Source organism: Cryphonectria parasitica, assembly GCF_011745365.1.
Source record: "Cryphonectria parasitica EP155 unplaced genomic scaffold M406scaffold_8, whole genome shotgun sequence".
Classification (NCBI taxonomy): domain Eukaryota; kingdom Fungi; phylum Ascomycota; class Sordariomycetes; order Diaporthales; family Cryphonectriaceae; genus Cryphonectria; species Cryphonectria parasitica.
This window is the reverse complement of record NW_024468916.1, coordinates 1498723-1521483: the sequence shown is the minus strand read 5'-3', so window position 1 is coordinate 1521483 and position 22761 is coordinate 1498723. Positions and strand designations below refer to the sequence as shown.

Below are 22761 nucleotides of genomic sequence, written 5' to 3'. Positions count from 1 at the left end.
TCTTTTTTTTTTCTTTTCTTTTTTCCCCGCCTTTCCTACTATAGTCCAATGTACAAGTTACAAAGAAACGGAGCCATAGAACTCTTTACTGCTTTACCACAAACATTGAATCCCAAGCATCAAACCGACACAACTATTCACTACAACAACCCCCCCCCCCCCCGAGGCGGACTCCACAACATGTCTTTTCGCGATTTGATGTGGGTCTGACCAGAGAGTGGGGTCCACATGAAAAATAAGAAAGAAAAAAGGAATGAGATGGAAAGAAAGACCCCCCCCCCCCTGAATCAACCCCCTGCGCCTGGTATGGGAAACTCCTCAACTTACACTATCAGTAAGAGCCTGAGCCGTGCTGCACTGGTAGAGACCCACTGCTAAGGGAAAACCGTAATCTGCGGCTTTCTGCTGTGGAACACACACAGATAGGTCAATTCCGAAAGGCACACGAGGCCTTTCAGCGCCAGCGTTGTAGGCTGGACGGACAGGCCGACCAAAAGAGCAACACGTTCTACACACGGTGAGGTAGGGGGCGTGGGGGGTTGCAAAGCCTATGCTGTGGGCATGATGACTCTTCCGGCGTGTCTTCTTCTGGTCAATGCAGCAAGACATCCTCACCTGGTATCCAACGAGATCAGAGTTGTGTGCGAATGGTGACTCTTCCGACGTGCATTCTTCTGGTCAACGCAGCAGCAAGACACCATCACCTGGTTTCCAACGAGATCAAAGTTGTGCGCGAATGATGGGCTGCTTGACCAGGTTAGATCAGAGTGATTCTCTGCAGTCTGGCTGTCTGCCAATCAACAATGCTTGCTTCATGCTGTTGCATATCACCCACCCTCTCTCTCTCTCTCTTTGCTTCTCGGCACGGACTACAACAGACTACAACACCCCGTCGGTCTATAGTAAGTATGCGATCCAACTCTTTTGTGTGCAGGTGGGATCGCAGCGTGTTTAATCAGCACGGGGAGAATGTTTCCTTCTAGAACCCGAGATTTGCTCCACCAGGTCTTTTGAGCCCGTATTGTTGTGATATCACAGGACTGCACTTTGTACTGTGATACAATAGTTTTAGATCCGTTGGTGCGTGTTCGGATGCTTTGCAGGGGCGCGTTCCATCCCCCTACCGTTCCCGTTTTAGTCTACACTACATTGGTGGTGGTGGCGGTCGGGAGGGTAGCAAGATCGGCAGTCAACTTTCGGTGAGGACTCATCAGTCTCCGTGGCAGGCATGTTGACCCGAGATGTTTATTCGTCTACTTATCGTTTCTGTTTTCCCTTTTAGATCAAGGATAGAAACCCGTTCATGGGATCACGACTTTCTAGCCAATGCTACTAGCCCATGCTACTATGCAACCTTTTAACACATGTCAACACGCGATAAGACATTCCTCGCGAAATATCCTACCCTCCTGCTGTGATCGAAGCGAGCCAGCATGTACGGGACACATAGCGACCACGTAGAGGAGGAGGTTCGTGCCCCCTTCTCCACGGTGATGCAAGGGAAACTTTGAATCTCGGGGTCCCATAACAACGGAGATAGGCATCTACCGAGTACCCTATCTCCTGTGCCCTGCATCTGACAGAACTTCCGGAAATAAAAGGCAACTTTGAAAAGAAAGAAAGAAGGTTCGCACTGCCCCCAAAGAGGGGGGGGCGGGTGGAGGAACTGATAACCAGCACTGACGACGGGGGCGCGAACATTCATTCTGTGGCAGCCAAGCAAAAACCCGAAGTTTCCCCAGCGTTGCACCACGCCTGCTTTGATGCAATGTTGTAGTACGCTGTTACTATATCCTCCTTGGCGTTATGGCGAGGAATTATCTATGACGGGAACCACTCACAGCTGCAGCCAGCCATTCCTACATGGCAATTATTGATCTACTGCAGCTGCAAGGCAAGTGAAAAATTGTATTGTCTTGTTCTCGTATACAAAGGAATCTACATGTTCACCCACTTCCCGCTCGGATGTCTCAACAACGCCGTGGCCGCCCCGGCCCCACCTTGTGTGTGTCTCTCTCTACACATCAGGTCGGGATGTGACTCGTCCTGTCTGTCTGTCCCCCCTAATACCAACTATGTACAATGTCCCACAGAGATACTACATAGTGACAATGTGGCCTCCCACCATAGTACAGATTACCAGGGCTTCCAAGGGCATGGAAAAAGACCATTAAACCGGCATGCATCGGATCCGGGAGCTAGACTAGAAATAGGCAGGCAGTGGTCTCCCGGATGGACGAGCAATGCATGGCTAAAGAACTAGGCCGTGACATCTGGCAACGTCCAGGGCTCAGTCTCTCTCCTTCGAAGCCGGGGCCGGAGCGGACGTGCTCGGCTCCGGAAGTACCCCATCAGGAAGAGTCCACGACAGCGCTGGCAATAACCATAACACGATTGTAGACGTTGACCTTTTGAAGAATCATGTATAGAGGAAAAGGCTGCCAATTCGTTATGAACTTGCATCCGTAAAGTTAGGGCCGAGAAGGCATCTTCAGGTGTCGAGGCGGTCTTGCAGAAAGTCCCGGGAGGCCATCTGCATGAGGAGGTCATTCTCCCAGAACCATATCAATCATAGGGCAAATTGAGACTGTACCATAGCCACCGTGCTCTGTATATCAACATGTACGAGCGCCAAGTTTGTGATACCATCTGTATACTCTCCACTTTGCGAGCAAGTGAACCAATTCCCTCGTCCACAGCATCAGGATAAATACTCCAAGAAACGAGGCACAGCCAGTACGAACACGCAGAACAGCGTCGCTACCCGTGCCGTGCTCAACAGGTCCAACTCCGTAGCTTCTCTTCACCGCAGAGCAGCACCAACAAATAATGCAAGACGGCATGGACTGCCATTAGGTCGATGTCGTGCTCATCGGACGGATGCAGCGCTCAGAGTAGCGATCTGGGCGGTGGCTGTGCATGGCGAAGAACATGACGCGGGAGGCGAGGCCCACACACGGTCAGGTGCAGCGACGGTGCAAGAGCGTGGACAATAAATGTTTTACAGTATGACAAGACTGCAAGAAGAAACGTGGTCGTGTCTGGGAACGAGTTTCATTCCCATAGCTATGAGGTGTGAATGACATGACAGGTATGGAGGGCACTTTAGGCGGGGCAGGTTTAGATGTGGCTACCAAATGTACTGTAGACCACGACCATATAATACAGATCATAATCTACCGAGATGAGCTTGGATATCCCAAGTTCTTGGTATCATGTCTGACGATGTGGCTCAAAACTTCCAACGGATTGATGAAGCACAAAACGCCTGATTTGTATACGCAGGCACAAGGCTCTTTGGCATCCTGATTTGAACAAGACGACAGGGCCGTAGCCAAGGACCACATGCCCCACCCGAGAAGAGTACGGCAGTAGGCCTTCCCTAGACCTGAAAACATCTCTGGAGCTATAGTTTCCAGACTTCTAGAGTCCAGGATACTGAGCTTCTCACGATTCGAGAATGTTCTTAAATTTCGACCCAACGATTTTTACCGAGGGAGATGGCTCTCAGATAAGCGGCCACAGACGATGGTGCGCACCAAATAATCTTTCTGAGGAGGGATCATGGGCATATGTCCTTAGTGAACTTCTGTGGTCGCTTTGTGATTCGAAGAGGCCAGCCGTGCATACGCTTGATGATATCATGGATACGGACACTACACGCTTCACAATCAAGCGACACTCACCGGAACCACCAGTTCACGGAGCCGTTCAACCGTCCATCCGTCAGCGTGCTCTTGACGCTATGCCACCAGCCTTGAGGGATGAACAGAGCATCGCCGGGTGCCAGGTCTGCCTGCAACATCACCCTCTTCTGGATCTCGCCGGCCCTTCTCACCTCCCATACGTCATCATATAGCAGGGCTCTCTCCTCGCCGGCCATCATCTCCACGCCACGTATTCTGGAGTTCCCGCTACTTCGACCCAGCCGAGCTTGCACGGTAGCGTAAACCTGCTCACCATCATCCGGCGGGAGAAGTCTCACGATCTTGCTTCCACACAGCTGGACGAATAGGTTCGGGTTCGGGTCCCGGTGGAGAGGTGTGTAGGTCGGCTCCAGGCCCAACCAGATGCTCGAGCCGTAGAGATCACCTCTGCCAACCTCCTGCACGAGGCGTGGCGTAGGGACGTCTTCTTGTAAAGCCTTGGGAAGAGAATCTAGAGGTGCTTGTGCAATGTACAGCTTTCGAAGCGGATGCCTGTCCACGCCGGACTGGCCTGGAACGGAAGCTGGTAGATCCAAGTTGTACCGCACAGCAGTATCGAGTAAAGCCAGCGGTGAGTGAAATTGAAGAACTTGCTCCGGATGCGACAGACTGCCTCGATCATCTCCAGGCGTTGTCGGAAGATGACTCTCAAGGATCTTAGCAAGAACTGTCTCTAGCGTTGGTCTGCTGGAGTCACCGGTGGACTTTAGGCTGGTGATGAAATCGTGGACCGCTTCCCCGCGCGTCTTGTGGCACTGAGGATAACTCAGCTCATAAGGAAATGGTACCGCAAGAAATGATCTCAGGTATTCTGTCATGGTCTTTCTTGGCGTTGATGTCGTGTCGCCAGGCGCAACCTCGAACCATCTGGTGGCAGCCGCCATCAGGACAGACGCAGGGCCTGCTCTCATCACCAGAGGTTTCTCTCGATCGAAGCCCCATTCTCGGAACCCATTTTTGCCACGGGCCATAACATCTTCGTAATCAGCAGGAACGGATGCACACTCCTTCACGGCAGTGCCATGACCAACATTCCTCTGCCTTTGTTGTCGATTTGCAGGTTTCTTCCATGATGGTCGACACCCCAGCCTCGGTGTCCTGCCTTTGCACCCTCTGCTAAGGGAGTTCATTGCGACATCTCTTATGATAAACTTGGTCTTAGTGGACGATGGTCATTTTGAAGAGTGATGCGTCATGGGTTCCGGCACAGAAAAATAAAATTCAAAAAAGACACTCATATAGGGAAGTAGTTATTCGATAACGTCTGAATCCTGTGATCACTCCATTTCCGTACGCAACAAATACATATGAGAAGGTACAGAGCGCGCGAGTTGAGTTATGTAAGCACGTGTCCAGCCCACCACGCTAACTGCCTAGCCAACCTGACTAGGCAAGGCGTCAAAGGTGAGCAAGTCTGCCCCTCGACATCCCAACGCCTCCCGCTCGACTTGTCCACGCATCCACGGTCCAGGCATCTGGCGAACTGCGCTGATAGGCAACCTCACTGTCATTCTCTAGTCCGTACCCGTCGTGCGCTTTGGCGTTGATTTAAGTCACTTCTCAAGGCATCTGCCTGCTTATTTGCGCGCGCTTCCCAGACCAATCAACAACCATGCGAACCATCTCCTGGGCTCTTCTGTAGACTTTTTGGCGCCAGGAAGAGTCCAACCACACACCATCTCTCTCTCTCTCTCTCTGACTCTGCACAGCACAGCGACAAGACCGAGACCGTGTGATACCTCCAGTCTCACGCGCTCTGTCCTTGCGACGGATCGACGCCCCCATTCACGACTGCCCCCTCCCATCGCCACGCAGCCTGCCCGTCTGCCTCTTTATCTCCCAGCTGGCAACGGCGTCTCCCAGCCATCCCGCTAACGCAAAAATGTCGACCTCTTCAGGTCCGCCCGAGTCCTGGGTTGCCTCGTTCTGCTCATTACTGGGCCATGAGTACTTTGCAGAGGTCTCCGAGGAGTTCATCGAGGATGACTTCAATCTGACTGGGCTGCAGTCACAGGTTCCTATGTACAAGGAAGCCCTCGAGGTACGAGACACATGACCCCGTCATTCTAGACGGGGGCCTCGGCCTTGGCAGCATAGGGCTCATCTGAAACTGACATGATCTCGCGTAGATGATCCTGGATGTCGAGCCAGAGGACGACGAAGACGAAGAAGAAGACGAGGACGAGGACGATGAGGACATAAGTGGCGATGCCCTGGACCGCAGGCTCCCCGGCGAGCGGCGGCAACACAACCGGATGAACAGCGACCTCTCGGTGATCGAGTCGTCGGCCGAGATGCTCTACGGGCTCATACACCAGCGGTACATCTGCTCCCGCGCAGGCATACAGCAGATGAGCGAGAAGTACGAGATGGGCCACTTCGGCTGTTGTCCGCGGACCAACTGCAACCAGGCCCGCACCCTCCCTGTAGGGCTGTCCGATATACCCGGCGAGGACACGGTCAAGCTGTTCTGCCCGTCGTGCCTCGACGTCTATGTGCCCCCCAATAGCCGCTTCCAGACCGTCGACGGGGCCTTCTTTGGCCGCACCTTTGGCGCCTTGTTCCTGCTCACCTTCCCGGACTACGACTACTCCAAACACGGCGCCGACCTGCTGTCGTCGAATGCGCTGCACATCTCGCGCCGCTCTGGCGAGGTGGATGTCATGATCAATGGCATGCACGCGCGGAACATCGCACCAGGCCTCGGCCCCACCAAGATCTACGAGCCTAGGATCTACGGCTTCAGGGTCTCGGAGCTGGCCAGGTCGGGCCCGCGCATGCAATGGCTACGCGACAAGCCTGCCGACATCAACGAGCTGGACGAGGTGCGCAGGTATGCACTAGAGAATCCCGATTCAGACGACGACGAGAGCATGAACGGCACGAGCAGTAGACCACCACGTCGGCGTGTTCGGCGCCGGCCGCAGCGGCAAGACGAGAATGGCAGCCCAACAGCGGTCGAGGCTAATGGCGCCGAGTCTGAGCTATAGCGAGGCAAGAGAAAAGCGCAGGACTCACCTTCCGACTCCAAACGAGGAGTCACGAAATTCCTTGCTTTACGCCAGACATCTCACGGGCCCGTTGGTCGTCTTCGCAGCAGCCCGTCCAAACCTTTCATCCTTCTCGACGTCTCCCTCACAAGAGACACGAGGGCATGAAGGTGCGAAGTCAGGCTATTGCAGACTTTCTTCCCAAGCCATCACATCGGTGTTTGGCTGTCATGCCATGGCCCCTCTCTACTCACAGTTCTCCTGACCTCCTGCCCCAAATCTCAACATCCAAACACTATTGAGGATAGGCGCTTGTGGGCACCCAAGAGTGGGTTTCTGGAGTACGATTGCCGAAACCTAGGTGGCTGGCGTCTGGAGCCGTATCAAGTCAGCCCCCGGGGACATTCTAGTTACACAGAAGTAGGGAGACATATTGGAAAGGAGATGCATAGGACACGAAGCATCAGAGATGCAGGCACACGCAGAAAGAGAAGAGGGGGGGGGGGGGGCAGAGAGCGATGCTGGAGGTGGGAGAGCGAGGTGTTCAGAGGGCAAAGAAAGACTGAAGTAAATCCAAACTCATCATCACCGTTCCATCCTTGTTTTCTTTTCTTTTCTTTTTGCATTGTGACTGGCGTTTCCCGTGCTCATCCCCCCTCCCCCCCCCCTTTACTACTTTCCTTGGTTCTTCGTATACGTTCCACCGGGCTTGGTGGGTGGGCGATAATAAGGTATCGTTGGATGGTTGCTTGTACCGTAGATTTTGGAGGTGGATTGGGTAATTGGCATCGGGTTTAAGCCCATCTGACTTCATTAATGACCATCACAGCACCGCGCGTGTTCTTGCCTCTACTCATGTCGCGAAACATCATACATACACAGTACAAGCAAGAACTCTTCATACCATCTCTCAAAAGTCACGAATCGAGCCATGGATAGATTATCACTGCGAAAGCATTCACGCGTTACACTTCAATTTGTTTCGCACTAAGCTACTCATAAATCAAGAATGGGACACACTTTCAAGATCACCGACAAGTAAAGACGATAGGGTCGCGGGGTATTCATTGTTTTTCAACGCTCGCACGATGGAAATGTCCAAATCAAGACACAGTCATAACAGCATGCCCATGCGTTCCTTCATGTAAGGGCTCCTCCAAACTAACCACCCAATCATTGAGCCTTGTGTAATGGTGTTGTCCTCCAGCGGTAGACCCTCCTCTAGCCAGACTTCTCGGTCTGGATGGGAGTGGACTCCTGGAGGCTGACGCCACCCTCGGCAGGCTTCACGGGCTGCGAAGTCTCGGTGGTGGTGCTGGCGCCCGGTGCGGCAGGGGCGCCAGGGCCCGAGGATGGCGCCTCGCTTGTGGACTTCTCAGCGCCGAAGACGCGCTCGAGACCGGAGGCCTTATAGGCGGAGCCGCCATGTTCTTCCTTCTTGAGCTCTGCAAGGCGGCGGGCCTCATTGTGAACATCTTGGAGCTGCTTCTGGCCCTGGTTGTCTGGTGTGAGGGAGGTCAAGGTTAGCATGCACAGTTCGACACGAGAGGTAGGTATTGGTATGTTCCCCGCGACTTACAGAAATCTACCAGCTTCTTGCCGGTGGGAGTGTTAGTCGCCTTCTCAAAGTACGATCCCAGCCCTGTCATGATGGTATTGGCGCGAGCAGTGATACCGTAGCTCTGGTCGGCAGTCTTGGCCCGGTCGGTGGCATGGTACTTGGTGTCCAGCTCGGTCAGCTTGCTCATAAAGCGGGTCGACACGCCGTGCTGGTGGTCAAGAGCGATGGCGCGCTGGATGGCGGCGTCGCCAACCACGTAGCCGTGCGCGAGGTACTCGGCGATGATGCGAGAGCGTGGCTTCTCCTCTTGTGTGATCTCGTCGGAGTCGCGCTCCTTGTTCGTAGTGGCGGGGCTCTCGTCATCCGGGGAGATGCCCGACGCTGAGGTGACGGAGATGTGCGAGGTACCAAGCTGGGTGCTGTTGAGGAGGAGGGCAGTCTTGGCAGCGGTGTCCTTCTCTGTGGGAGGATTAGTATGTTCGTCTTTACAAGCAGGTTGGGTATGGCGTGGCAACGGAAGCTTACCAAAGGTTACGCTGGCCGACTTGGTCTCTCCCTCAGTCTGAACGTCAAGGCTGGTAATCTTGCCGCTGGAGGGGAAGGAAGGTTAGCATAGCTCGAGATGCTTGATACAACAGAGCAATGTTTACCAGAAGCTGAAGAAATCACGAATCTCCTTGTCATCGGTCTGAGCCGAGATGTTCTTGACGTGAACGGTAGTAGCAGACATCTTGATGTTGGGCAAGGGAAATCTGTTGTTGTTGATGTTGTAATCGAGTGATGGATGTTCTTGGAGTGAAAGTTACTTGAGGTTGAGAGAAGAGAAGAATGAATCACAGGGACAAAATTGTAGGCGATGGTTGCTTTATGAAGATCTTGCAGGGAGGGAGGCTGAGCACATGTGAAGGTTTGAGGTCTCCAGGTATGTTGGGAAACCGTCCAAGTGGCTGGTTCCGGGTCTTCCTCTCTCCTGACAAGCTTGCTTTGGCCGTATGGGGTACCACTGTCCCAAAGTGAGGGGCAATGGGGCGACGTCATCTAATTGCTAGAAGCTACAGTGGGGTGTACCCATGTCCCATGTCATATGTTGACAGCTTCCCTGTGGCTGAGCCCGCTATGAGGTACTTTGGGTCAGACCAGAGCTATGCCTGGACATCAAGTACCTCTGCATCAATCAGGGCTGCCTCCAGTCGTGTCGCCCCAAAGCTCTGGCACTCCAAACCGCCACCCTCAAGAATGTGATCCTGACTACTAGGACATTCTAAAGGAAGGATACTCCGATTGTTAGTGGCCATGTGAAAACGATCAGGGGGCCAGCCCCTCTTGACGTTATGTAACAGGCCTTTGCAGTCATTTGGATTACAGGCTGTAGTCTATTGAGGTAACAGTCTCACGATACGCCCCAAGACAACTGCAAGGTGAGGTATAAAGGAGATTCGTGTCTTGTTCATTATGCTAAGTCTGCATAAAGCCTCTGTAACCTCTACGCTCATGATGATAGAGGGTCTATCTGCTCAGGAGTCTCCATGCCATCATTCCAACTCCACCCTAAGCTTCATTATTTCTCTGATTTCCCAAACTTCTCCTTTACTGCATCATCAAGGGGTCCCTTAGGGTTTGATGTCAGTTTCTGGGAACACATTTGTTAGCTATCATTATCATTGAGGCAAATCAACCTGGAGGTTGTACACTCTTACATCTAGGTCAGACTGATTGTTCTCTGCCTTGTTATCAGTGTTGGTAACACCCTGGCCGTCGGCAGGTGCGTCGTGGAGCTGAGCCCCGGTCTGGGTCTCGGGATCAGGGGACTCGCGACCTTCACCGGAAGACATCTTGACTTTTTATGTTTATTGTGAAGGGGTATGAGAAGTAGGGTTGGTCTTCTTGACAAGCTTGAGGTTAGTAATTACATTGACCTGTAGCTGCTGTGCTCCAGTAGGCTGAGGCAGCCTGGTGGACTAAGGTGTACTTACTTGAGGTGACCTGGTGGCTGAGAGTTATGATGCGTTTCTTGGTCGTTGAGGAATGTTGTTTGAGAAAGTTGGAATTTTGCCTGTCAATCAGAGCAGTTGAGATTTTAAGTAAACTGGCAGTCTGTGTTCAGGAGCGAGCGTTCCGGGGCGTGTGCCTTCTCTTCTTTGCGCTATGTCATACATGGGACCGCCTCCACAGGTGCTGCCATTTCGTCATTCGGACAAGATGACGTTCCCTCTGCACATCGCCCTCCGCTCAAGGGCCACTATCTTTAACAGCGAGCTATTGAGCACAACATAACGCGCCATCTCGTTCTTCTAGAAGCTTGCCTTACTAGGCTTGTCTTTGTAGATCATACTGGAATGAGTTCGCCCGCCCACAACGTACGAGCGATCATGAGCGGACCTCCCCAAAAACACCTAGACGTTTGCGGCCCCCCCCCCCCGTCTTCTTCCCCCAGACCCCAATTTTCGAGGGTATACGACTCATAAGAAAGTAGAAGGAGAAAAAGAAGAGAGAAAAAGGGATCGCTGTGTTTGATATCTGTTATTGGGTCTGCTCACAGCAGCAACTGTGTCGAAGGATGAGCTCCGCAACGTCTGATTGGAAGTCATCCTGCATACCAGGGCTATCCAGATCAGCGGTTGCATATGGGAGACCACCATTCGAGAAAAACAGAATCATCTAACCAAGTCCACTTCTATGCCAAAATTGTTCGTGCTACGGCTCAAGTGAATTCCGAGTGCGTACTAAAATGCGTCACCGTCTCACAGAGGCTACCGAGCCCATTCCAAGGGGAGGAAAAGTCTCGGGATACCTATCATTCAGTCATTTCCCGGGCATGCCAAATTGGGTTGGAACTTGAGAAGATTTTCTGTCGACAGAATTGCTGCTGGGATGAATCCAGACAAGATCGAATCACGCCTCTTCCACATTTGCGACAGCTTTTACGCGAAGACACAGTCACAGCAAAGGTTATGAATATGGTGACAGCAGAGATAGTCAGGCTCAGGAGGGAAAGACGTCCTGTATACGACCAGAAAATCCTGAGCAGATCTCAAGACGGACGAAATGGTCCTTGTAGTACCCAACACTTTCGTGCTGACTCCGTACTTGCTTAGTTGCGAAGAGCTCTGCCCGTCAGTAGCGAATCCTACCTCTGTGGAAGTCTGCTGATCAGCTGCTGCAAGGGGCGAGAGGAGGTACTTTTGATAGCCTCTCTTCATCCCCCCACAGTGATCACTTGCATATTGTTTCTGTTTGCCCTTGCCGATGTTTGTCTTGGATCCTACAAAGGTATTGGCAATATAGACTGTGTGCGTTGTTAAGGCCATGCACTCTGCTTCAAGTATGGGAAAGCCAAGGCCTGAGGGGCCTACTCCTAATGTTAGTCGTGTATTCCCAGGTGCCAGGGTCCCCAGGCGGATCGCGGTGAGACGGTCGAGCCCCGCTACCCCCCGCTACCAATGCCGTGCCGAACCTATTCTGGTACTATATGATGGGAACTTACGGTTAAGGGTGGTCAGTATATTGTCTAGGCTTCCAACCACTTCCTACCCATCTTGAGACTTCCAAACCGTAGTCTCTCGCCCAGGGGTTGCGCATAACACTTCATTCAGCCCACCAGTGCTTCCTTATCACCTCCTTAATTTTCAAGCGAGTGGAATTCAATACCCCCTCCTCTGCCACAATTTCCATGATCTGACAGCGACTTGCGGGGTTGACGTTTCGTCACGCCGTGCAGCACAAGAGTGAAGTCCCCCGGCCCCCGCAGACCACTCCTACGAACACAAACACACCACATCGCGATCGCCAGCTGATCCACAAACAGCACACATCCTCACCAAATCTCTCTCAGTGTCAGCTTGCAGAATTGGAACTGTTTTCTGTCATCATGCCCGACCTCAACTCAGTTCCTGAGTCTCCTCGCGTCCTCGCCCTCTCCCGACGAACCTCCTCGGCCCAGATGCCTCCCCCGCCACCAGGTCCCGTCTCGAGCTCGGCGCCTTCAGAAAACACCCTCAATATCCTCCCTTCGAACCTAAATGCTGTGGCGACAGGTGCCCCGATCGCGCCGTCTCTTCCCTCTCCCCACCTGGCTGCGGCTACCGCATCAGCGCAGCCATCTGCAGATGCGTCTTCTGTGACTTCGGGTCCCGGACCTCTACGGCACCCACGACCACTGACAGCTGCCGAACTCCACCAAGAGCTCGAGAAAGAGCAAGAGGCCGTGGTATGTTGCACGTGGATTAGCAGCCCCCACTCCCACCCCCCCTTGTTTTTTCCCCCTACATGACAAAGGCTGATGCTTTTGCTCCCAGGTCAACCGTCTCACCCGAGAGCTCGACATCCTCCGTCAGGCCCAGAACGCCTCCGTCGTGTCCAACGGTTCTTCAACCTCTGCGAGCGCCTCTGCTTCGGGTGCGGAGATTCCTGCCATCCCTGACGGCAGACAGCATCTTCTTTCTGGCTCCGGCTTCTCCATCCCCTCCTCCAGCGGCCGACGGCATACCAGAAGCGGCTCGAGCGCCAGCGCGCGCAGCATCGCGGCGACCGCGGGCTCAGTTTCGGCCGTGGGCGGTCCTGCCGCAAGCACATCCGTTGTCAATATCACCGCTCCTGCACCCATCAGGCCAGGTGCTACGGCTCTCAGCCGCCAGAACAGCACGCAGTCGCACTCGCGCCAGAGTCTCAGCAGCTCTCCCGCTCATGCCTCGTCATGGGCTTCACATATGGCCGACGCCGCACATGCAGGCTACTTTCCCCTCCGGTCCCCACACACCTCCACCACAGCAGGGCCTACGTCCATTCCCTCGGCCACGCCCACCCCCGGGCCCGATCATATATCGCCCTTTATGATGCCGGCGACAACGCGATACGAGGAGACGGCTTTCTACAGACAGGAGCTGGACAGTGTGAAGCGCGAGAACGAGTCCCTGAAGCGGCGCATCCGCGATCTGGAACGCATGGTGCGTGAGAGGAGGGCGAGTGATGCTAGCACGCGACCACGGAGCGAGAGTGTGAGCACGACAGCCAGTGTAACGGTTGCGTCTACCGGGGGCGCCAACATCACACGCCCGAGGAACGAGAGGGTCACCAGTATGCTGAGCACTACCGGCAGCGTGACGAGTGTGGCTATCGGTGTTCCTGAGGATGAGGTCAAGGTTGGCGAGAGCGCAGCGAGTGCGGGACTGCGTGGTGCGCCCACGTCTGCGCCTGCGCCTGCGACTGGCGGGCAAGCTGGCTAGGAGGGCGCACACGGTGGGCAGGCATCTTGATTCGTCTTTCTCATCGACCGGTGCTGTTGTTTGGGTCCACTAGACGAAGTGGGATCAAAAGGGGAGACAGGGGAATGTCATGAACACGACGACAACTCTGCTCTCTGAACTGCTTGGATGGTTGCGTTCTACCAAAGAAAATCAAAATTTGGAGATGGCCTGGCGTTCCGGAAGATACTGTTTTGCAATGAGCACTTGAGGTATTTGGCCAGGAGGTGACCAGATCGGACTGGATAGGAGGGCGAGGGGAACATGGCATGTGGGCAAGCAAGTGAGCCCCTCAGAACCAGATTCTCAAATTCCAATGTCTTTCAGCTACATCGTGTGCAATCCCCCCTCACAGCTCATCAACAATCTCAATTTTGGTCTCCACATTACCCCTCGTCGCCCTGCTGTACGGACACACCTCCTCCGCCTTGGCCACAACCTTCTCGACCTCGGCCCTGTCCAAGCCCTTCACGCGAACCTTCATGTCGACCCGGATCCCCATATCCAGCGTCTTCATGTCCCCCACGAGGTGCACCGTCGCGTCCACCACGCTGTCCTCCTTCTTCCCGGGCATCTTGATCCCCATGCTCGCCGCGCTGGCGTTCATGGCGCTCTGGAAACACGCCCCGTACCCGGCCGCGAACAGCTCCTCCGGGTTCGTCTTGCCCTTGTCGCCCGTGCCGCCGAGCGTCTTGGCCATGGTGAGGTCTACGTTCAGGTCGTCGCCCTCGATGTGGCCCGTGCGTGCGCCGACGACGCGGGCGTGGGCTGAGTAGAGAATCGGGGCGGTGGCGGTGTTGAGGGCGCGGCAGTGGGCTGGAGGGGTTGTCCTCCTCAGCATTGGTGTCGTTGCCTGGATGGGTGTGAATGACTTGAGGAGGGACGATGGGCGGGCGACGTGATGCCGGGTGAGGGATGTGCGAAGGGAGGCCATATTTGATCTTGGATGAATGTTGTGACTTTTTAGAAATTAGTGATTGAAGAAATATAAGATCAGTTTATGAATAGTTTGGAACGTTGGTAGTCAGAGGAAATTAATAATATTGAAAGAGGTTTCTCTGAACTTTTTGTAGCTCGTTCTGGTGCTGAGCTGTAGCTCTGAGCTATGAGTGACGTCTTATACATTGGACGTAGCGCCTCTTGGCCCGCTGCGACGGCCAGCCAGCCCTAACCACTAGCAGCAGCTGACGTCCTCGACAATGAAGAGGCTTGTTGTACAGATGCAGATACTTTACGTATTAGCTCAAACTATAGAAACCTTGAATTGTCAAGCAGGAAGACTTGTTGCAATGCCCAAAATTACGGTGTGAAGTCTCCCGAGTCATGATCATGTTCTGATGAGCAGGAAACAAACCCCCCCCCCCCCCAACTTTCTTTGCTTTCCTTCCTCTCCCATCTCAAAACCTATATTCGAAAAGGAAACCAGGGATGTTTATGTCAAATAAATGAATGACTGCTCCAAGTTTGGATCGATGTTGCTTTGTGTACAAAATGAGCGGCACAATTACACAACAGAATCGAACTGGTGCTTAATTAATACGAGGTCATTGAACTTTGCTCTATGTCAGCATGGCCATCTTCAAGAGAAAAAGGCTTTACTCGTCGTAATTGATTGACATGTACATACTGTGTTCATTTGGAAGAAACATGGTAATTCTAATGAAGAAAGAGGTTTATAGAGATGCAGAGAGATCTGCAGAAAGACTCGAAAAAGTGTTTCCATGTTTACCATAGTACTTACATGAATACAACCCCAGCTGTAAAGTCGACCATCAAGTTGGGTATCCAAGCTTTCAATATGAACGTCTAGACTGTATTCTAAGCTGAACATCTTGTTCAAGACATCAAGATTGACGCATTCATTGCAAGCCAGCAGATAATGCGACTGGCTCGCTCACTCAGGCCGTGGTCAAACTCACTCCTTCATAAACTGCACAATTCCCCAAAAAAACAACAGTTATGCAGTTTTCATTTCCGATTAGTCCTGCATTCTCGCGATACTGACCTCGGTACCTGAACCTCTCGGTCAAGTATTAGGTAGGTACCTGGATACTCACAGCCATGTCCAGTCAGACCTCCATAAGTGATCATATGCATTCGGAAGAGACACAAATCTGAACCAGGCCACGCTGGCTCGGGACAAGATCTCGTTCCTCTATACATCTCTGGCTAACAATTACCTTGCCCCAAATGAAGTGGAACGCAAAACCTATCATTAAAGTGTGGTGTGTGCGTCAAAGGAAAATGGAACCGTGGGGGGAGTTGACCGGTGCGGGTCGATCTCAACATTGAACCCAAGCACATTTTCCCCAACCCTGCCCTTGCGCGCCATCTACATCGAAAGGGACGACCCCCCCCCCCCGAAGAAAATAAGATGCAAACAAAACTTAGAATAATCATGGGGTCCCAGCCACCCGTTTACCAGCAAGAAAATAACCTCAAGGTTTGAGAACGTTCATACTGATGTTACTTCAAAACGTGCACGTGGTTGTTGCGGTGGCACCCTTCCCCCCCGTGACGATCCATGTCGTTGATCAGGTAATACTGTATGTGCTTACTGTGCCGCAGGGTGCCAAGCGGAGGGAGGGAGTGCGGCAAAAACCACAGAAAATCACAAAACCCCCTCCCTGTAAACCCCCCCCCCCCAGCAGCAAGCGGCTCAGTGGTTCGATTACTTGCATAAGGCTGAATTGAGTAAGAAACAAGAAACAAGAGACAGCTGACAGGATTTTTCTCTTGTGTACATGACTAATGCGCCCTAACCCTTTTGACCTCATGTCTTTGAGTTATAGGGATTGATGTGAGGCCATTGCTTGGATTCTGTTGGCCCATTGAATAGCCGATGGTTGATGAACCCGTCTGGTTAAAGAAGGGTGTTGTGTTTGGTGAGGATTTGGAGTTGGGAACTGCTGAGCCAAGGGTTACCAAAGTAGGATACACTATCAGCGGCCAGCGTTTACCTGGATTCGGAAGGATACTGAAAGTCTTCTTTCCTCAACAAGAGAATACAAGAATCACACAATGTCCTGGGGCTTTTGAGACGCCATATGGAGAAACCTGTGTGTGGAGATTATAACGGTTTTTTCTTTTAAAATTTCAAATCCTCAATAAAGACATACATATATACAAACGGATTGTCATTACTGTACTTGTAGCAGAAGAATCTTGCGAACACTCTGTTCTCATGCCCTGAATTCGTGGGTCATGAACACATACCATCCTCCCACCTCCACCCCATTCACCTCCTCACCTTTTCTCTACTACCCCCCCTTTCGAAAGTCCACCCTCTCACAACTCTACAGGGCCATCAGCATCGCGCCAATCACAACACCAGCCAGCATCGACAGGCTACCCTGCACACCAGCCGCAGCACTATCCTTGGCCGCGGTAGCCGCGTCCTCGGTGGTGTTGCACAGACCGGTAGCATTCAGGTGGCTCTGCAGGACGTAGGCCTTGGGCTGGCCCTTGTCCATGTACATGGTGACGTTACCGTGGTCGTCGGCGGTGCTGGTGGTGCAGCTGAGCAGCTCGACGACGTCGTCACCGGCCTGGAAGCCGCCGATGGACAGGGTGTAGCTGGTGCCCGAGCTGCTCAGGTTGATGATGCACGAGACAATCTGGTACCCGCTGGGGCCCTTGGTCTGGCAGAGGTGGTTGGTGTCGACGTGAAGCGACTGCGCCTGCGAGCTGACGTACGTGGAATCGGCCGACGCGGTCTGGTTGATCAAGTAGTTGCGCATAGTGTTGAGCGTCTTGGCAGTCTGGTACAGCTCCGCCGACGTGTTGTACCCTGACAGCCACACGGCCTCGCGGTTAGCGGGGGTATCGCCGCCGTTGTAGTGCTGCTCCTGGCCTTGGTAGACTGTACAGTGGCGAGTGAAAAAAACAAACAAATTGTTAGCAATCTTGCGTGCAATAAGAGGGAAAAAAAAAAAGGATTACTTCTTTTCTTTTGGGAGACAAGGTTGCGTACCTAGAGGGATACCGTCGTTGAGAATGACATAAGCCATGGCGTTCTTGGCGAGGGCCATGTCGTCGTTGTAGTAGGCGAAACGAGGCATGTCGTGGTTCTCAGCAAACGAGCCCAGGGCGGCGGTGTCATTGCAGGCATCACGCGCCTGGTCGCGGATCGAGTCGATCAGGGTCATCTCGCCGCCGTTGAAGGCAGAGATGATCTGGTAGTACTCGAGGTAGTTGGGCATGCCAGGGAGCAGCCCGTCGGTCTGGTAGGGGCAGAAATCCGTGACCTCGCCAGTCAGTACCTCACCGAGAGCGAAGACGCCGGCATTGGAGACAAAAGTCGGCAGGAAATCGTCGTCGACGTGCTTGGCCGCGTCGATACGGATGCCATCGATGGAGTAGTTGGCGACAAGCTCCTGGATCCAGGTGCCAAACGTGTCCACGACAGTGTCGGACTCGGTGTCGAGATCAGCCAGCGCGACGCCCAGCGGGTACAGCCAGCAGTCCTGGTAGTTGGTCTGGTTGGTCCACTCGGTCACGTTGCAGTACGGGTGGTAGTACTCCTCCTTGTTGAAGGGCTCGATGAGGGCGTAGTCCAGAGGCGGGGGGTACGTGTTGTTGAAGGCCTGGGCCATGTTGTTGACTACAACGTCGACTAGGAAGTACATGCCGCGGCTGTGAAGCTCATCCGAGAGCTTCTGGAGCTCATCAGCCGTGCCGAAGTGCTGGTTGAGGGCGTACAGGTCATCTTGCCAGTAGCCGTGGTACGCATCACCGACAATGGTGTCGTTCTCAATGTTGTGCACAACTGGGCTGATCTGGAGAGCGGTGAAGCCCATGTCTGAACGTGGGGAAGAGAAGTCTCATTAGCAAAAAAACAACCCCCATTGCTCATACAATGTCTCCTTCCACACCATAATAGAAGGCCAGGAGTTTCTTTTCTCTCTCTTACCCTGAATGTAGTCCAGGTGGTTGATCAAACCGGTCCAGGTTCCGTTACAGAAAAGGTACAGCTCGTCGCACTCGGCTGTAGTCGATCCATCTGTCTTTGCGAAGCGGTCGACGACGACCTGGTAGATAGATCTCGACTTCCATTCCTCCGTGTTGGCAGCGTTGGAAACACCCAACAGGGCCGTGGCCGCTGCGAGAGCGAGTGATGCAGAGTACATGGTGCCTTCTTTGAAGAAAAGAGAGAGCGTTGGGTTTTAACAAAAGATAACGAGAAACTATGTTGAGTCAATGCTTAAAGCGTAATGAGGGCATACGCAGCACCTCCACTTCTCCACGGAAAGTAGTATTCGGAAAGAGAGTCTGAAAAGAGCGTGTAGAAACGAAGGAAGATGAGAAACAAGTCCCTGATTCTCTTACTTTCTTCTTCTGCTTCTTCTTTCCCCAGGTGGTAGGACCAAAAGGGCAAATGAACGAGTGACGTGAGGTAGGAGAAGTGTCAATTGAAGACGAGCAAATCCATACAACCTTGTGGAAGGAAAAGGCGAAGCGGATTGTCAGGTGGTTCATCCCACGGGGGAAATTGGCTCTTCTTTTCCCTCGGAACCCCCAGACTGCCAGGGGTCCGCCCATTTGTGTTGGCCGTCGTATCCGAACGGAGTCCATTTCAAATTCAGCAGATCGACACCCTTGGCGGACGGTAGCGACCGCTTTTTTTTTTCTTCTTTGCTCTCTTCTCTTTCTTCTCTTTGCGACTCTCGACGCCGCCATCACCGTCGTTGGTGGTCTTGGCTAAGTCTAAGGAACACGGCCCTTTCAGCCAGCCCCAATTTTAGATTCTCCGTATAGCATTCAGTGTGTCCATCGTGGGGATCCATATGGGTGGGTGGATCTGGACAAGACTTTGGTTGATTGAGGCTTGTTTCGTGGGCTTTCCGACCAAGCCGTCAGGTCGAAGAGATTTCGAGAGGCTTATCTCGGATGGGCAAGGGCAAGAAGCACCAGACTGGACCGCCTGGACTAGTACATAGTAGTAATACTGTAGTAGATTGAGGTACATGGAGCATCCAGGCAGACTCGTGCCCATGTTGAAGGGTACCTCTGTACAATAGTAGCGACGGTCGTATTGAGAAATTACAACAACCAGTACGTCCATATTCAGCCAGTCATGGTGTGAGATGGGTCAGGACGGGAAATTTAGTTTTGGATTGGGGGCATGAAAGCCAAGTCGTGCCCCTGTTACCAACATGTCAATGACCCAATTTTTTTTCTTTTCTTTTTAGGTTTCTTTGAACTGGGGTGGGGGAAAGGGGGGGGGGTTGGCTCTCTTGTTGGTTGGTCTTCTTCACCCTTTTCTCGTGCAGAAGCGTGTGCGCGTTTAGCAGGCCACCTCTTATCGGCCTGGTATTATGGTCCGATATCCTAGCAACCACAACATATTCACACACTCTTACTTAGACATATACATCCCCAACCCCCCTTCTTCAGGGCGAGATAAGGGCGTGTGATTAAGATCGACACACACACACACCGCGGCAGACTGATACCAGATAAACCTCTGGCGCCATCGTCGGTGGTTGGTTGGCCGTTACAATGCCCATTGTCGACGGGCGGACGGGTCAAGACACGGGGAGAGCTGAGGTCTCTTTCCCCGGCCTTCATTCATCCGACTCGCGAGTCCTAGCTCAGGGGGAAGAAGTGCCGACTTTACTATGGTAGACGATAGTCCTGAGCTATTACTAAAATGAGTACTATTCTCTCTCTTTTCAATTGCATTGTGTTACTACAAAGGATGAAGCAGGACGGGAGCACCGTTTTCCTGACTCGTTGTCACGCTGGCCAAGGGTGGAGGACGCGAGGGGCGAGGAGGCAAAGAGGAGAAGAGAGTTTGCGACTCGTGGGAAAAGATGGAGTCGGATATCAAAAACTAGTACTCTTAGCACTTGGCAGTACCATACAATAGTAAAAGTAGGCCCGGGGGGGGGGGAGCTTACGGCGTGCCGCAAGAACGAACGTGGGGCTGAGGCTTGGGCGTGGGCGTGTGCGGTGGGCAGTCAAAGTCTCTTGCGGCCTCGGTTTTCCCTTTCCCGTTCCCTTTTCTTTCTTTTCATTATGTTCTTATGGGCCACGTACCACAGTACAAAATCAGATCTTGTTTGTACATGGTAGTATCCTGAGTGGAAATGAGTGGGTGTTCGGGCAGGGGAGTTGATAACCTTATTGCGCCACCACGGCGATAGGCGCATCCCTTTTTGGTAGCTGTGATGATGCTCCAGCAAGCTCAGTGGTCAGCGGCCCCTGCAGCGGCTCCTCTCTATCTGCTGGGATGTACCTGGCTCTCCCGGTACCTCGTATCCTCTGGCGTGCTGTTTTCTGCAAGGAGATGCCCGTTTTCCAGATGCTTCTGGCCCTGACGCTTTGCCCAAAGAGGACTGAGGGTCCATGCTCTCCCACGTTGCAGAAGGCATGATCATCATTTCCTGCCGATTCGACTTGCGCGCCCACACAAAATCTTTTTGGTCTTATTTTTCTCGTTAGGCTCGCTTCGACCGCCCATCTATTTTCAGGATCACGGGCCCTAGAGCCGTCCTCGCTCGGCCTTGGATCTTGTGTATTGCTGTTGTGTGCCTGTCTGTGCCTGATTCTGGCCTTTTTTTTTTTTCGTTTTTTTTTCTTTCTCTTTCGATCCTTTCAGTTATGGCGGTCTCCCAAGCTGTTCCCTCCCCTGCACAGACCAATCCGCGTTGGCAGCGTCAGCCCTGTGGGTACGTCTTGCGCGTCCAGCCACGACGACCTTGACAAAGCATTCATGGCTGGAGGAGGGGGAAGGGTATAGGGGGTTTAAGGAGGGATACAGTCGGTGACGAGGGGGGAGAGGCTTCGCCTTTACACAGTCTCTCCCCCGAGCTAAAGCCGGGCCATGGAAAATGACTACCACCACAACACACCACTTTGCAGTACGGGTGGTGTGTGCTCATCACCCTGCGAGGCCCAATGGTGACCGCATAAAGGGCCCCGGACGCAGCTTGGACCTAGTACTACTATGGTGCTGTGCCCCCAGGCGGCACCCGGGTTTGTGGGGCATATCACTGGCCAGACGCCAAGGTTTTCTTCCTGTTTCTCTCTCTTCCCCTACACGCCCACTGTGTTGGTTCTGAAAAGAGTATCTCTAATGAGTGTCCACTCATGGTCCAGCGCAACGGACTGGTTCTTTAGACCGGTGGAGATTTGGGTCCTGCAAGGATCGATATTACAGGCCTCCGTTGCAGCTAACACCGGACAGAAGCTGAAGCAGGAGGGGCGGAAGGGGAAAAGATGTAGAAGAAGAAGAAGAAGAAGAAGAAGAAGGCAAAATAACAGACCCAACCTTGGTCAAAGAGGAGCCAGCCTGGTCGAAAGAAGAGAGAGAGAGAGAGAGACAGAAGATGAGGGATCACGGTGGGCAAGGTGCCTGTTGGGATGGATGCATCGTTGTTTTGGCCCTCCTGAACCCGAACGGGTATGGACGAGCCACAGGTTCATGGTAAGTAAGCAGGTACTGTCCTTCACTTTCAATTCTCCATGGCCAGGGGCTCGTCTCTTGACACCACCTCCACCGTCCGCCTCGAAAGCTACTCATGATGGGGTATGCGCGCGCCTCTCTTACACCAAACCCAGTACCTGCCTCCCACCCCCACCAGCTTTGTCGCGGACAGAATCCGCAGCAACCCCCGTCCCCCCCTTTTCCATACCACCCCCTCCCACCCAAGAAATAATGTCCTTGGTGTGGCTGAGAGCAAATCTGTCATCCCATGTCGTGGACGCCGGGACAGGAGTCTAAGCTAAGTTTAGCTCAGCTCGATGTGGACAGTGAAGATACTGTACAACCTTGGGAGTGTGCGCGAAGGATGCCAAAATATCCTCCCTCTCTCTACACTCTCTCCACCATGGCGAAAACCCCCTGTTAAGCATCGTAGCATCGAGAACGGCCCCTCTTAGCGAGGGGTGGTGGGAAAAGACTCCCGGTCGTAGGGCTAGCCGTGAACTTGGACACTTCTGTGTCTATCCGGCGCCATCTAGACATCTTGCCGTCCTTCCCTTTCTATTGTCTTGTCACTCACTTATCGATCCTGTGGCTGCTCATCGTCACACACACACACACACACACACACACACTCTCTCTCTCTCTCTCTCTCTCTCTCTCTCTCTCAGTCTCTCTCTTGGTAGTAGTAGTCGCTTGTCTATCGTTATTGGAAGACAGCAATCGGGTTATGTCTCTATAGAGCATCCGGTCATTCTTTTTTTTTTTTTCTTTTTTTGCTGCTGTTTTCACTCTACACCATTTTCTCACCATTGGGTGAGTTGCGGTGGTGGTG

General features: G+C 53.0%; 6 protein-coding genes across 6 annotated transcripts; 1 reads left to right on the top strand and 5 right to left on the bottom strand.

Annotated features, from left to right (window-relative positions):
* Window positions 1-3682: 3682 nt before the first annotated feature.
* On the bottom strand, window positions 3683-4291 carry M406DRAFT_230375 (Clavaminate synthase-like protein; the record flags this gene model as incomplete). The annotated part of the gene is made up of 1 exon (XM_040915834.1): window positions 3683-4291. A coding segment is annotated over one exon (609 nt), but the record flags the coding sequence as incomplete, so codon positions are not given.
* An 894-nt stretch (window positions 4292-5185) lies between these two features.
* On the top strand, window positions 5186-7037 carry CKB-1 (intrinsic regulator activity, regulation of circadian rhythm). The gene is made up of 2 exons (XM_040926285.1): window positions 5186-5748; window positions 5837-7037. Exons 1-2 carry the CDS (start codon window positions 5590-5592, stop codon window positions 6695-6697), a joined length of 1020 nt encoding a protein of 339 aa, XP_040772546.1. The 5' UTR covers window positions 5186-5589; the 3' UTR covers window positions 6698-7037.
* Window positions 7038-7634: 597 nt separating this feature from the next.
* Window positions 7635-9127, bottom strand: M406DRAFT_357790 (uncharacterized protein). Its single transcript, XM_040923773.1, has 4 exons — window positions 8909-9127; window positions 8784-8848; window positions 8277-8717; window positions 7635-8199 (listed from the first exon to the last, which is right to left on the bottom strand). The coding sequence occupies exons 1-4, from the start codon at window positions 8986-8988 to the stop codon at window positions 7919-7921; spliced, it is 867 nt and encodes a 288-aa protein (XP_040772545.1). The 5' UTR covers window positions 8989-9127; the 3' UTR covers window positions 7635-7918.
* Window positions 9128-9679: 552 nt separating this feature from the next.
* On the bottom strand, window positions 9680-10337 carry M406DRAFT_323920 (uncharacterized protein). The gene is made up of 3 exons (XM_040919830.1): window positions 10232-10337; window positions 9956-10141; window positions 9680-9888 (listed from the first exon to the last, which is right to left on the bottom strand). Exons 2-3 carry the CDS (start codon window positions 10088-10090, stop codon window positions 9817-9819), a joined length of 207 nt encoding a protein of 68 aa, XP_040772544.1. The 5' UTR covers window positions 10091-10141; window positions 10232-10337; the 3' UTR covers window positions 9680-9816.
* Window positions 10338-13792: 3455 nt separating this feature from the next.
* On the bottom strand, window positions 13793-14517 carry M406DRAFT_323919 (OsmC-like protein; the record flags this gene model as incomplete). The annotated part of the gene is made up of 2 exons (XM_040919829.1): window positions 14407-14517; window positions 13793-14199 (listed from the first exon to the last, which is right to left on the bottom strand). A coding segment is annotated over exon 2 (296 nt), but the record flags the coding sequence as incomplete, so codon positions are not given.
* A 2046-nt stretch (window positions 14518-16563) lies between these two features.
* On the bottom strand, window positions 16564-18924 carry M406DRAFT_84745 (family 13 glycoside hydrolase). Its single transcript, XM_040926051.1, has 3 exons — window positions 18411-18924; window positions 17472-18299; window positions 16564-17360 (listed from the first exon to the last, which is right to left on the bottom strand). The coding sequence occupies exons 1-3, from the start codon at window positions 18625-18627 to the stop codon at window positions 16795-16797; spliced, it is 1611 nt and encodes a 536-aa protein (XP_040772542.1). The 5' UTR covers window positions 18628-18924; the 3' UTR covers window positions 16564-16794.
* Window positions 18925-22761: the final 3837 nt, after the last annotated feature.

What these genes read in the sequence shown, in the direction of transcription:
- CKB-1 (XM_040926285.1), top strand. Translation starts at nt 5,590, where the DNA reads ATGTCGACCTCTTCAGGTCCGCCCGAGTCCTGGGTTGCCTCGTTCTGC. An exon ending in TGTACAAGGAAGCCCTCGAG is followed by an intron (nt 5,749 to 5,836) that starts GTACGAGACACA and finishes GATCTCGCGTAG; the next exon opens with ATGATCCTGGATGTCGAGCC.
- M406DRAFT_357790 (XM_040923773.1), bottom strand. Translation starts at nt 8,988, where the DNA reads ATGTCTGCTACTACCGTTCACGTCAAGAACATCTCGGCTCAGACCGAT. An exon ending in CGTGATTTCTTCAGCTTCTG is followed by an intron (nt 8,849 to 8,908) that starts GTAAACATTGCT and finishes CTTCCCCTCCAG; the next exon opens with CGGCAAGATTACCAGCCTTG. An exon ending in CAAGAAGCTGGTAGATTTCT is followed by an intron (nt 8,200 to 8,276) that starts GTAAGTCGCGGG and finishes CCCTCACACCAG; the next exon opens with ACAACCAGGGCCAGAAGCAG.
- M406DRAFT_323920 (XM_040919830.1), bottom strand. Translation starts at nt 10,090, where the DNA reads ATGTCTTCCGGTGAAGGTCGCGAGTCCCCTGATCCCGAGACCCAGACC. An exon ending in ACAATCAGTCTGACCTAGAT is followed by an intron (nt 9,889 to 9,955) that starts GTAAGAGTGTAC and finishes ATGTGTTCCCAG; the next exon opens with AAACTGACATCAAACCCTAA.
- M406DRAFT_84745 (XM_040926051.1), bottom strand. Translation starts at nt 18,627, where the DNA reads ATGTACTCTGCATCACTCGCTCTCGCAGCGGCCACGGCCCTGTTGGGT. An exon ending in CCACCTGGACTACATTCAGG is followed by an intron (nt 18,300 to 18,410) that starts GTAAGAGAGAGA and finishes CCCCACGTTCAG; the next exon opens with ACATGGGCTTCACCGCTCTC. An exon ending in CAACGACGGTATCCCTCTAG is followed by an intron (nt 17,361 to 17,471) that starts GTACGCAACCTT and finishes GCCACTGTACAG; the next exon opens with TCTACCAAGGCCAGGAGCAG.